Source organism: Oncorhynchus mykiss, chromosome 13 (genome assembly GCF_057628025.1).
Source record: "Oncorhynchus mykiss isolate SJ-2025 chromosome 13, ASM5762802v1, whole genome shotgun sequence".
NCBI lineage: Eukaryota > Metazoa > Chordata > Actinopteri > Salmoniformes > Salmonidae > Oncorhynchus > Oncorhynchus mykiss.
This window is the reverse complement of record NC_143034.1, coordinates 54,879,930-54,893,221: the sequence shown is the minus strand read 5'-3', so window position 1 is coordinate 54,893,221 and position 13,292 is coordinate 54,879,930. Positions and strand designations below refer to the sequence as shown.

The 13,292-nt window shown below is 42.8% G+C and overlaps 1 protein-coding gene across 1 annotated transcript in view; it reads right to left on the bottom strand.

Moving 5' to 3' along the window:
• LOC110486558 (alpha-1,6-mannosylglycoprotein 6-beta-N-acetylglucosaminyltransferase B) overlaps positions 1-10,312 on the bottom strand; it is a 69,064-nt gene extending 58,752 nt beyond the window's left edge. The window contains exons 1-2 of the mRNA XM_036941277.2: positions 10,199-10,312; positions 8,409-8,521 (exon numbers count right to left, since the gene is read on the bottom strand). Coding sequence (XP_036797172.2) covers positions 8,409-8,521; positions 10,199-10,266 — 181 coding nt within the window. The 5' untranslated portion in view covers positions 10,267-10,312. The remainder of the gene's footprint in view (positions 1-8,408; positions 8,522-10,198) is intronic.
• Positions 10,313-13,292: the final 2,980 nt, after the last annotated feature.

The following is a 13,292-nucleotide window of genomic DNA, read 5'->3' as shown; positions in this document are numbered from 1 at the left end:
GCTCTTACTGCATGGACACTGTTAGATCTGAATCTGAGCCGCATGTAATTTAGATTGAAATACAAGTGTTCAGATAGATGAAAGCCTTGCCAAAGGGCACTCCCACATAAGTTATTATTTTGCGTTTCATCCAGACCTTTTCAGAAAAGAACATGTCCCTCTCTGCGAAGCACTGTAAGAGCCTGTGTACTTCTTCTTTCTGAAAATAATATTAACCTTTTACTGTAGTGGGCTAAATCAGGGTCACACAGAGTGTTTCTTGGTAGTCTTAAACAAATCTACTTTGAAACAAAAAGTATACACCTCACACAGATGGTTATGGGCTTAAAAAAAGAAGACACCTGTATGTACCATGTCAGATATAGAGTTGAAATGTATAACATTGTCACGCCCTGACCTGTGATGTAGGGTGGGCATTCTTTCTTTATTTTTATGTTTCGGCCGGGTATGGTTCTCAATCAGTGACAGCTGTCTATCGTTGTCTCTGATTTGGAATCATACTTAGGCAGCCCTTCTTACCCTCCTTTCAGTGTGGGTAGTTGACTTTTGTTAGTGGCACTATGGCCCTGTAAGCTTCACGGTTGTTCATTTTGTTTCTTGCTGGCGTCATTCTAATAAAAAGGTCCGCTCACCACGCTGCACTTTGGTCCACTTCCAACGACGGCCGTGACAAACACTTTCAGTTTGCATCCCAATATTACACTTGATATCACAGAAGACTGAAATAGAGCAACAGTTTTTGTTTATTAATTGTAGAATTCTGGCAAATATGAATAACATTCCACTTGTGAAGCCACTGGAGGGCGATTTGGTCATTTGACTGCAGGAAACTACAAGAGCACGAGACATGCTATGCGTCATTGCGAGCTAACATAATCGTGAGCAGTCATCCTCCTAGTTTTTGGGCAGTAATGCACATCAAAATGTTTGTGGCGTGGATCATGAAATCTAGTCAATTTAAACAAATCTATCAACGGACATTTGGCAAAAGATGGAAAACACAACAGTAAAGCATCATCCATGCCCTGTGTGTGCATACAGTACATTGTAATCCAGTAAGGCTTCAGACACACAAACATGACACAGTTTAATGCTTGTGTTTGCCATGCCATGTTTTGCCTAATGTCAACCTCTGTGTTGCCTTTGCTACTGTGGCTGTCTGTGGGCATCCTTTCCTCAGCCTCCTGTGGTGGGTGTGGACTTGGGCTGACACTCCAGCAGCATCACAGAGGGATGGCTCTGTATTGTGTCTCATCACACTGCGCTAATCCTGCAGACACACTCGCTCCAACATCCGGATGATGTATTTATTAGCCTTGTGAAAATCACTCATTTGTTATTTAAACCACGGGTATTTGTTTGGACTGATTAAGTAAATTCATGACTTAATCGTGAGACGAAATCAATACCTGCCAAGTATGTGTACTAGATGGCTAAGTGTGTGTGTGTGTGTATACATGTCTGGTGTGTGTGTGGTGTGTGTCTGTCTGTGTGTCTGTCTGGTGTGTCTGTCTGGTATGTGTATGTCTGTGTGTCTGTCTGGTGTGTGTGTCTGTCTGGTGTGTCTGTCTGGTGTGTGTGTGTGTGTGTGTGTCTGTGTGTCTGTGTGTCTGTTTGGTGTGTGTGATGAGATCCAGGTGAGGGGGGAGTAGAGGGAAAAGGACTGCTGTTGAGGAGAGAGAGAGTAGGATGAGAAAAAGAAAGTGATAGTTTAGGGTTGGGAACTGCCAGGGACTTCATGGTATGATATTATCACCATACTTAGGTCCCGATACGATATGTATTGTAAATCTCACGATTCTACAGTATATGTACTGTGTGAGAGCAAAATTACAAGATTATGTTATAATACTGTTATTGCATCAAATGGTTGTTTTATGCAACAGAATAGAGTTGTTAGAACTCTATTGTGTCTGAACTGAAAGTGGGCCTCTGGGGCTTAGTGCTGACAGTAGATTTACGATGCCTTAGGTGATAAACAAGCCACATTCCACTCATGTGAGGGAGAATGCACTGGTCTGACTGGAGAGAGAGAGAGAGATGGCTCCGGTATGGATAATGATGAGGTGAACCTTGTTTTGGGGGCAAGATCCTGGTTTCCACACAATGAGAACAGTCTTTACAGCAGATACTGTCTGCTGTGAATTATTCATTTATTTCATACGAATCCTAACCTTGTGACCCATTCCACACATCTTTTGTAGTGTAGACTAAGGGGGGGTATCTTTACTATAGAAGATAGTTGTATCCTTTGTGTCGGGGCTCTCAACAAATCATCTAGGGGTGGTTCGTCGACCAGCCATCGTTATTGCAGATCACTCACATCATTCACTTGTGTGTGTCTGACCTGCTTTCCTTATTAATAAGTGAATAAAGACTAAGTAGAACTCTGACTTGTGTGATAAGTTTCTCTCTCCTCATTTGATAATAAAGAAATAACCACCACAATTGTGATTTGATACTTGCGATTTTATTGTGATTTGATGTTCCAAACATAATGCCCATTACATGTCTGCTGCAGAGGAGGCTGGTGGGAGTAGCTTTAGGAGGACGGGCTCATTTTAATGGCTGGACTGGAACAAAGGGTACAGACTCCAACGTTGTTTCCAGATGTTTTATGTTTGATACCATTCCAATAATTCCATCCTAGTCTTTACAATGAGCCTGTCCTCCTATAGCTCCTCCCACCAGCCTCCTCTGGTCTACTGCAGAGAGAGAGAGATCATGAGAAAATGAGTTGTGATCAGTCAGGGAAATAAAAGTGCTGACGACATGGTGGCTCACTGTTTAAAAGAAGATGGAGAACAAGCTATAAGATGAAAAATACAGGTTTTAGCACAGGTACAGCCGACTAATACTACCTAAAGTAGCAAAAAAGTGACAAATATCAATAAAATCTATAACATGCACAGACAGACACACTTACCTGACCCTGTATTGAATTGTTGGTGGTTTCCGCATAAAACATTACATTTATGCATATCCCTATTGACAATTAGCCTTCAGTTTTTCAAAGGGTTGTGTACAACTGAGAAATGTTGGTACATAAAACTCGAGAGTACTGTGTGTGTGTGTGCGGTTTTCCTGGTTGAGGACCCTTGGGGTGTCAGTCCCTCCCCCCTCTCACCTGCTAGATTGGTAGATTCACACTCCCCCTATCCCTGCTGCTCTCACTCCTCATACAAATATTCATTAACAGGAGGACTGATTGAGAATGAGTTGCTCTAGTGTACCCGGCAGCCATGGGGGAGCTGACAGAACCAGAACCTATTAGAGCCGACAACCTCTGTCACTTATCCTCTCTCTCCTCATTGCACCTGACAGCCCAGAAAGAGGAAACTGTCTGCACTAATGTATCTGTCTATGCTTCTCCACAGCTTCAATTAAAAACCTGCCTCTTCCTCCTATTAACCCTCCCCCCCTACAGACAATATACACAGACACAAACAAACCCAAAACACATTTTAGGAGAACCACAAGCAAGTTGGAGGCCAGTCTTCTTCATTGGTATGAATGGCAGACATAAGGTGGAACCACTGTAGATGGGGAGCTTTTATGTAGATACTAACAATGTTTACATTCAGCATTCAGTTCACATTTGACCTCCCACCACCACCATTCTTACGTTCTGATTGAACGTGTGGCCCGGTATTTTCAGGGTAAATAAGAAATCGGACCCCACCAACAACACAAAGAGGGGAACCGCTGAGTCGGGGACTCTGCACAAGGCTTCTGAGTCAATGTAATGCACACACACATCCAGTTCTCTCACACACACACACACTCCTTCAAACAATACATACTGACTACTATGTTCAGCATTAGGCATTCATGTTTGCCATTCAGAGTGTGAATGGGCAAAACAAAAGACTTAAGTGCCTTTGAATGGGATATGGTAGTAGGTGCCAGGCGCACTGGTTTGAGTGTGCCAAGAACTGCAACGCTGCTGGGTTTTCACACTTTTCCCTGTGTGTAGCAACAATGGTCCACCACCCAAAGGACATCCAGCCAACTTGACACAACTGTGGGAAGCATTGGAGTCAACATTGGCCCTGTGAAATGATTTCAACACCTTGTAGAGTCCATGCCCTAACAAATTGAAGCTGTTCAGAGGGCAAAAGGGATGCAACTCAATATTAGGAAGGTGTTCCTAATGTTTTGTACACTTGAACACTCCAGAGAACTAATCATATTTCAATTTGACATTTTAGTCATTTAGCAGGCGCTCTTATCCAGATTGACTTCCAGTTAGTTATACCACTTTAAAAAGGTTTGCATTATAATTTTACATATTCGTTTCTCTTCTAGAAATAATATTTGTGAGAACGCAAGGACAATCCCTTAATGACTGATGAAGGTTTGATCAATCAACACAGAATTAAGATGACTGAAGAATCTTTTCAGCTGCTCAAGATGAGAAATCTTTGAGGTTTCTCTCCTCTCTCCTCTGCAGAACCCCATGCCTTCTTGGTGGATGCCATCAGATCTGCTAAGTATCAAAACATTTGTACAGCCTCCCTACCAGTAGAAACATGGTATTTTCCTTCAGCAAAATGTCACTACCTATCATGGAAAATAGAGTGAGAAAGATCTGTACAACATGGCTGTCGTGAGCTTATCAAAATCCAACAAAATCCAATCTGTCTCTTTGTCTGGCCACCCTGATGGAAGCTCATGTCTTCTTTAGTCACAGCAGCTCACCTCAGTACAGCCTGCTGGACCTCCTGCAGTGTCTCTCTGTCCGTGGGGACTACACATGCATGCTGTAACAAAGGCCAATTCTTCCCTTTTTTTCAAAACCACTTCTGAGAAGACCGCCCTCTGTTTCAAGCGTGCCATTTTTCTTTCACCGAGGCAATCTATGTTTTTTTAGAGACCTGTACAGTAAAAAGCCAAGTCTTCACTTTGAGAATTCAGTTAATTGCTCTACTTTAGGTAGTGACGACTGCTGAGCGGCACAATACATGGTCTATCGTTGTCATGAACGCGTCACTGAACACAGCTGCAGTGAAAGTCTTAACACGAGGATGGATTTAACTGCATTATTAGCATTTCAATGAACAAGTGAACACATTGTGACAAGATAGCCATGACATTGAATGGAGGTCAAATTAGATGTCATTTTCACTCGTGTACATCCTGCAAAATAGTTCATCAGCTCTCTCTGTTTCATCCTCACCTTAGTGGCTCCTGCCCAACCACTATGTTTTCTGACGCAATACATGACCTACTATGGGTTACAAGATGTAGGGGAAAACAACATATGGGGTGAGAGTTCATGAGTTATTACCCCTCACTTGGCCTCCGGGCCTAATACGTGTGTGAGCCAGTCTACTCCCATGGCCCCATATTAGCGCCAGACTCCTCCTGTTAATTAGATGTGTACCAACATCCATCAGTGGCATTTTGCTGAGAGAACACCTTAGGCCTAGTACACAAACACACTGTTACAGTGACTGAGTGAATAGACACACAGAAGCTTCATAATGGGTGGTTCCTTAAAGGATGCTACAGTACTGTAACCTAGCTCTGATTGAGTGTGTATTGCTAGTCTGATAGAATAGCTACTCAGATTGAGTCTGTAGAACAGCACAATGGAACTTCTGCCTCTCATCTCTCAGCAGTACAGGGGGGACAGACAAAATATGTTTACATCCAAACTACTGTATATCAACCATTTAAACAGCATCAGCCTGCCAAGGGAATCTTGGAGCTCATTAACTTTACCCTTTCTCCATCTACCCAACAACCAGGCAGGGCCACGTTAATAGCCCCTATGGAAAAAGGGGTATCCGTGAGGGAGGGCTTCAAAGACATTATTAGAAGCCCCTGGAACACCTCTGCAGCCTTTAAGATAGAGAGGATCAAGCGTTTCCCAATTTCATGCCTTCGTCCTTTCCAGGAAATAGTCCCCCACCACATCATTAGTTTCACATTCCATGAAAGACCACCTGCATAATGCAGGAGAGCATTTATTGGGATGACTCATGTGCTGGAGGCAGCTCTGCTCAGTGGTCACTAGCTGGCCCAGCCACAAAGTCATACAACCCCAACCACACTGCTAAGCCTAATGCCTAACACCAACCTAAATGTTGTTTTCATTTATTTTTACAATATAGCTCATGTTGACTTTGCAGCTGGCACATCTAGTGGATATCAATCAGTTCTGCATCACGGACAAGACTCACCCCCAAAAATGTTAACCTGCACCAATAATGGGGTAAACGTTTATACAGACATTATTTCAGTGGCCTACTGGGTGTAGCCAGGTGAAGCAACGGAACAGAAAAAGCAAATAGTACAATATTGTACTATCAATAAGAATAGAGCAACAGCAGACACTGAGAATAGGCTAAAATATATTGAGTGGTATTGATGTTGACTCAGACAAGTCTGAATTGATACATATCAATAAGTGGAGGTAACTGAAATGCAAATTCAAACTGTCTGTATGAAACCTTAGGAATCTTTTCTATTTCATTGTTGGGTATCAATTCTGTATAACTTTGTGTATATCCCCAGTGTGGTCACTAATCCGACCAGGGAGAATCCTACAACAGAGCCTGTATGCCTGCTAATTCTCTCCCTGTCCACACAACAAGCCCATAAAGCCCTAGACAAACAGATCATCCAATGTAAATAGCATCAAAGCTTGCATAGTTGGATACTATACAGACAGGATCTGGGCAGAATCTACAAACGATTCATTGATTTGTAGTCCTCCCACTAGCCTACAGCAGCATCATTTATTGTATAATAGTATACCGTATCTACTCAAATTTAATTTAGACTTCTCTGAAAGAACATTATGGACAACATGTTATGATAGGCTCAGGCTGCCTCTAATGACTGTATTGTCTATAATGAACAGAAAACAGTAGACAGTAGACTGTCCTAACACAGTTTTATTTAGGCTTTATCCTGTGGTTGCATTGCAAGTGTGTTCCATTATAAAAACAAACTGCTGAGGGAGAGTGAACTGTTCACTGGGGAACGCCTTTCATCAAGCAAACTTCTCTTCCCTACGTTAGAAACCAGTCTGTTGGGTTTCCTAATTTCTATACTTCCTCTCCTGTCCATCTACATCTAAACTCCTCCTCTATCAACTACGGGTCCGTTCATGAGCTCTACTAAATGATTACCGTCACAGTCAATCTGGGATATATTTCTATGCTCAGTTGGACTAATACGTAAAAATATCCCCCATTTACTTGGCCCCTAGCCTTTTTCCTCCCTCTTGCAAAACACAAATTGTGTGTGTGCGCGGGTGCACTAAAAGATCCTCATCACTAAAGCAGATCGCACAGTCAACAGGCTCTCTGTGTCACCCCTGGGGCCAGAAGTAGCTGACTTGGTGTCTACTATCCTGGTGCTGCTCCAATGAACACTGACCTCCATCCTTCCCATTCAATACACACACACACACACAGAAGCTCAGAGTTTACTTAGCAAGGCTTTCCCTGGTTGGGTAGCAGGCAGTGTTTAATGAGCTGAGGGCCAAATGCCTTCCCCAGACTGCAGCCTGTGAGTGGTTAATTTATCAGGCTGCGTTTCAGCCTTCCTCTGCCTGCCTGCGTGCCCACGTCCCTCTCTCTCTCTCTCTCTCTCTCTCTCTGCTGGGTTTGGCGTGCAGCACGGCAGATTACATTATATGAAGATTATCCATCACTTATGGATTTTATCCACAGTTTGGAGGACAGAGAGGGATTCTGCTTTAGATCAGGCTTTCACACAGACAAATAAGCTGTCACTAGAGATTCCTACTGTACTGTGTATTATCACTGCACTGCAGCAGCATTTTAGTCTGCAAGCATGCATCACTGCTGAACAAACCATAAAGCAAATCATCTGTAAAACAACAAGGCACAGGAATAATTCTGAGTTCTCTTGACTTTCTATTGTTCTGTTGGGTGGTTATGTCACCTGATAATGCCCACATTGACACTGTCTCATCCTCATAGGGCAGAGTGTCAGGCTGTAATAAAGCTGAGAGGCAACAGTACCCAAGCTAACATTGACTCTTCTAAATGATCTGTGCACTGTGATATAAATGCAGGGGCACATAGCACAAACACAGATAACCTGCTCCGAAATTTAAGAGCCTGCTTTCCCAGAGCACGGAACACTGACTAGGGTGAATACTAAAGACCTGGAGGGGGTGACATCTTAGCAAGACTACAGGGAGGTGAGGGGAGGGTAACAAGACCCACATCATCTCCCCAGCCCCCCTAACCCCCACCTGGTGAGCAGCAGACTGATGAGGTCTGTCAGCCGGCTGCCTGCAATCAAGGGCTTCTGCTGCACTGAGCGTGTTCATCCGTGTTTATTGTGTGCAGAGAACGTATGTAGTCAGAGGCTGCCAGGCTTTACCGAGAGAGACGCTGTAATGTCTGTTTTCTGGAGCTTACCTTCGGCCCGCATGGTGAAGGGAGTGTCTCCGGGTCGCTTGGCCGAGAACTGCCCCCCCAGGGAGGTCATTAGGAAGCACAGGCTGAAGAAGCCGATCCCCGCCACAAAGATCCTGCAGGGACAGGGACCAGGGCGGCCAGGAGACAGAGAGCAAGACTCAGGGTTAGAACTCAGGGGGAACAATAAGAGAAAAACGAGGGAGTTAAGGCAGGGGAGAAGAGAAGAGGGGGGGGGGTCAACTGTCAGAATGAAAGCAAAAGAGCTGTACAGTACAAAAGGAATGGGGCACAAGAAGATGATGCAAAATAACAAAGAAACTTAAAGATGACAAGTTTGAATTCGATGGCCATTTGTCTAATGCGTTGCAATTCTTTTCATGGGGGTAGTCAGGTGCACCTCGTATAGCTCGGCAAATGGGAGCTGACGGCATCATGAAAACAAATTATTTTACTTCGTTTGTTTTGAGTCCACTTAGGTTTCACTTAGTGTTTTGATCCCATCACTGCATTTCCTGCCATTTAACAGAGTGCAGAGAATCCAATTGTCAAGACTAGAGATGGATCAATTATCAATCAATCATCATACTTAACTAATCTACCTACGTCAATGCTGGGGATCTGGTTGTGGACAAAGGATAATGGCATATTACATACAGTACATGGGTCTTGTGTACTACACAATGTATGAAAAGTCAACTGAAAAAGTATAACATTAAGGATCACAGTTGCATATGTGTGACTGCAACCACAATCCCTGTAGACATTTTCAAACGTTCAGAACGGTGGGTGGAAATGAATGCTCATAACAGATGCCTTTCAAACTGTAGATGACATCCTTGCGTGAAAAAAAGTGATCCACTGAGAAATGCTCATGCAAATGTTGAAATATTTGAAACCATTCCGGTCCATTCCTCCAGAGGAGAGCTAGATTTACATATTACACACCACAGCTCACATCACTTGCTGCTCATTTAACACGGGTTATGATATGCTTTCTTTCTTCTCATCCTAAGGGTAGCCCTTAAAAAGAGAGCTTCATTTAATTCAGAGGAAATATTATACTCTTACTGCCTAAGAGCGATGTCACACTTCATCACTGTCCAATATTTGGGCTAATGGTGAAGAGCTGAGTTTTGTGCTCATGAAAGCTAAAACCAGTGTATTCAGAAATACACATAACTAGTTGATATCACCTACTGTCAGCTGATCTGTTCCTTTGTGTGCCTGCATGTCAATGAACAACATTCTACACACATGAATTCATTCACAGTAGACACAAGCCTAACTGCCTTTAGAGTGCTGGCAGAGTTCAGGTTTACCATAGTGATCAGAGTATGCCCAAGAGCTCTGAAACAATGCACTGATCTAAATTGATTCAAGTGTCAAGTACATAGGCCTACTGTAGGTACATGCATGTCATTCTGTGTACAGGGGAAAATACAGGCAAACTACTGTAGAAATATGTAGTTCATATTCAGTCTTGTTGTGCACTATCTGCAATGCACCTTGACCTGTTATGCCATTAGCCTACTCCTTGCTTTTATGAGGTTGTCATAACATGTTTCTGACATGACAGATCCATTTTCACACCTCTATGACATCACAGGTGTGTACTCCTGTCAAGGCAACCTGACCACTGTGAGTTTGTTGTAGTCTACTCATGACGTTCTCATTTTCATAAGGGTAACACATTTTTTTTCCAACTCAATTTCAGACTTAGGCTACACAGAGAGAGAACACTGCCTGTACATCGAGACCACTAGAACAGTAGCCTACATGTAAATGCTTACCTGAATGGTTTGAACGTCAAAAGACATCTTCTCACCATAGTTGAATAGTCTGTGTTCACAGCACTCATTTTCCGGAGAAGGAGAAAACGCAAAGAGCCCCAAACATTGTGTATATTTCACAAAGTGTCCTAAGCGCAAACATAAATATAGTCATTGTGAATTAATAGAGCTTTAAAAATATCGATACATCGACTTCGGAATCGGATAACCAATACTGCACGTGCTTGGTTTAGTAAAGTTCGGCAGGAATACACTCCGCTTAACCAGCTGCATACAATAGTTTGCTTCCGCTGAGTTTAAATTAGTCCGTAAATTAACCCTGACTCCGGAGTCCTAGTCGTTCTGTTGGAAAAACACAAGTAATATTGTTCACTCCTCTCCATGTTAACATGGTAAACGTGTATGTGTTTCAAGTTGGGAAAAGGGTAGCAGAGTTATCGAGCGTAAAAGTCCATTGCTCACCAGTGAGCACACAATGTGTCGCTTTCTGGCGGTGTATTTTCAGATTGTGCAAGTAGCCTAGAACTGTCTTCAGTGCAGCGCCATCTAACGAGTGATACATACAATCAAAAGTTTCAGTATTGCAGGACAAATGACTCCTGTTTTCATAAAAATGTCCCAGTCAGCCCTGCACAGAAGCCTAAATCAAAATAGCAGTAAATTAGTCTCTAGAATAGAAAGCCAACATCATAGATAGCCTAGTTCTTACAGTTTTCATTTAAAGGCACACAAGCTATTCAATAACAAAATACATGTTTAGTCTTTGGACAGTATAATTTACTTTAAATTTACATACCAGATTTTTTCACATCCGTTGACGCCTTGGCCTACTTTTTTACTTTCAGCACCATGGCCAGTTCCCTTTGCCGTCAGCAGCTGAGCAGACATAAACTCAGCAAAAAAAGAAACGTCCCTTTTTCAGGACCCTGTCTTCCAAAGATAATTCGTAAAATATATATATATCCAAATAACTTCACAGATCTTCATTGTAATTAACGCAGCAGTGAGAGGACATTTCTTTTTTTGGTGAGTGTATCAACAGCAGCACTCAATGGTCTGAATGTGAGGACACTCAAAGAAAGTGTCTTATGACAGCTGCAGTGTGACTGGTAGGACTAGGACCTGACGAGTTTGCATCAGTGAAGAGTTTGCACCTGTTAGACTAGCCTGCTTTGGCCCATTCTATGAATCCAATTGCTAATAATCTACTCTACTATTCTAATATATAGCTAGGTAACAATGGGCAGAAGTTACTCACAAAGTTGAATGATCTCACCTTTCCACAATGTATCACCTATCCTCCCTCTGGCGTTTTGTAACCTAGTGAAAATGTTTTATATATAATATGATAACTAATGATATGAGACCTGAAAACTGGAGGAGAGATAGATGAAACCGATTGTCACAATCCCTAGATTTCATTCAGACACCCATGAAAATCAACATGTCTGTGACCAGCCTGACCACTTGTGCTCCTGCACCTGCAGGACTAGTCAGAGAGGAGAGGGAGAGGAGTATGTCATTGGGTTAAGGCAATAAATCACAGAGAAGAGACAGAAAGACAGAGAGGAGGCGGCCATTCTTGAGGTCACCCAGGGCCATCCCTACTATGACAGAGAGCAATCTACATCCCTGCTGCTATGGCAACCATTTTCATGCAGCCCTATGAGCCCCGAATCAGACTGACACAACTGGCAGGCCTGGTACGGTCATGGTGTGGAGATTGGCATTATACCCAAGCTCTGGCTTCAAAGGCATTGACAGTCAGCTCACATACATTTAAGATGACAAGTTCAACCCTTCACATTATTTTGTAGAAACAAGGAGGAAGCGCTGCTAAGGTACACAATAGTAGGTTTGGGTAGACAGAAGCTGCTAAGGTACACAATAGGTAGACAGAAGGATAACATTAATTTTCTCGACCTTGACATCAGTAAAAATGACAACGTTTGTTTGCACACATCAATCTTAAGGAAGCCTACCGATGGAAATAACATTCTGAGCGGAGACAGCTACCATCCCAAAAGGCTAAAAGAGAACATTCCATATGGCCAATTCCAAAGAGTCCGCAGAATCAGGAAAAAGACTACAGCTGAATTGGAGAATTGCTTCTTGAACCAGGGCTACAGCGCTCAGGTCCTGAAAGATCCAGGTTTAATGGCCGGACGACTTGATAGAGAGAACTTGTTGCGAAGGGGAGTGCCTCGTGATACATCAGAGAAAGTGTACTTTGGTACAAAATACAGCACTGAAGCAGAGAACATTAAAAGAAATATAAAAAATAATTGGGGAATCATCCAAAGCGATACGCTACTATGCAAAGTCTTCCAGGAGCCACCAGTCATAAGCTTTAAGAGATGTCCTACACTAAATGACAAATTAGTCTTCCTGGTAACTCTCAAAAGACTTGTCTAGACCACAAACCCGGCAGCTCTTTTAAACGCAACAACTGCAAACATCGCAGAAATAATGCATCAGAAAAATAATTTTGATGACACAGCTTCTAAAACAGAGTATCAAGTCAAGCATTTCATTAACTGCAATACTACTCGTGTCATCTACAGATTTGAATGTCCATCACAAGGTATTCTACATTGGATGAACAAAGAGACGCCTTCAAAACCACCTAGCGGAACACAAGTGCGCCATACGGGTAGGCAATGAAGACTACCCCATGGCAAGGCACTACAAGTCCCTACACACTGGCAACCCTGCCTCCTTACAAGCTACAGGTATTGATCATGTTCCGGCCTCAATTAGAAAATGGGACCGTCTTAAACAGCTAAACCAAAGGGAAAGTCTTTGGATTTACAACTACAGGCCATTAAGTACCCTGGTTTAAATGAAGATATGGATTTCTCACCTTTCCTGTAGGGTCGTAGGAGGTCCCTTTGCTGTCATCTAGTGGACATATTGCTCTATTTCCCTCGGCTATGTTTAGATTGCGGTGGTCCATGTCTGCTGTGATCTAGTGTACTATAAAATAGATGTCTCTCCTATTCTTACCACTCTGCCCAGTCAAATTCAAGGTTAGAACTACTTTTCTAGAGGTTGTGATGCTTCTAGCTGTGATTTGCATTTTGATAACATATCT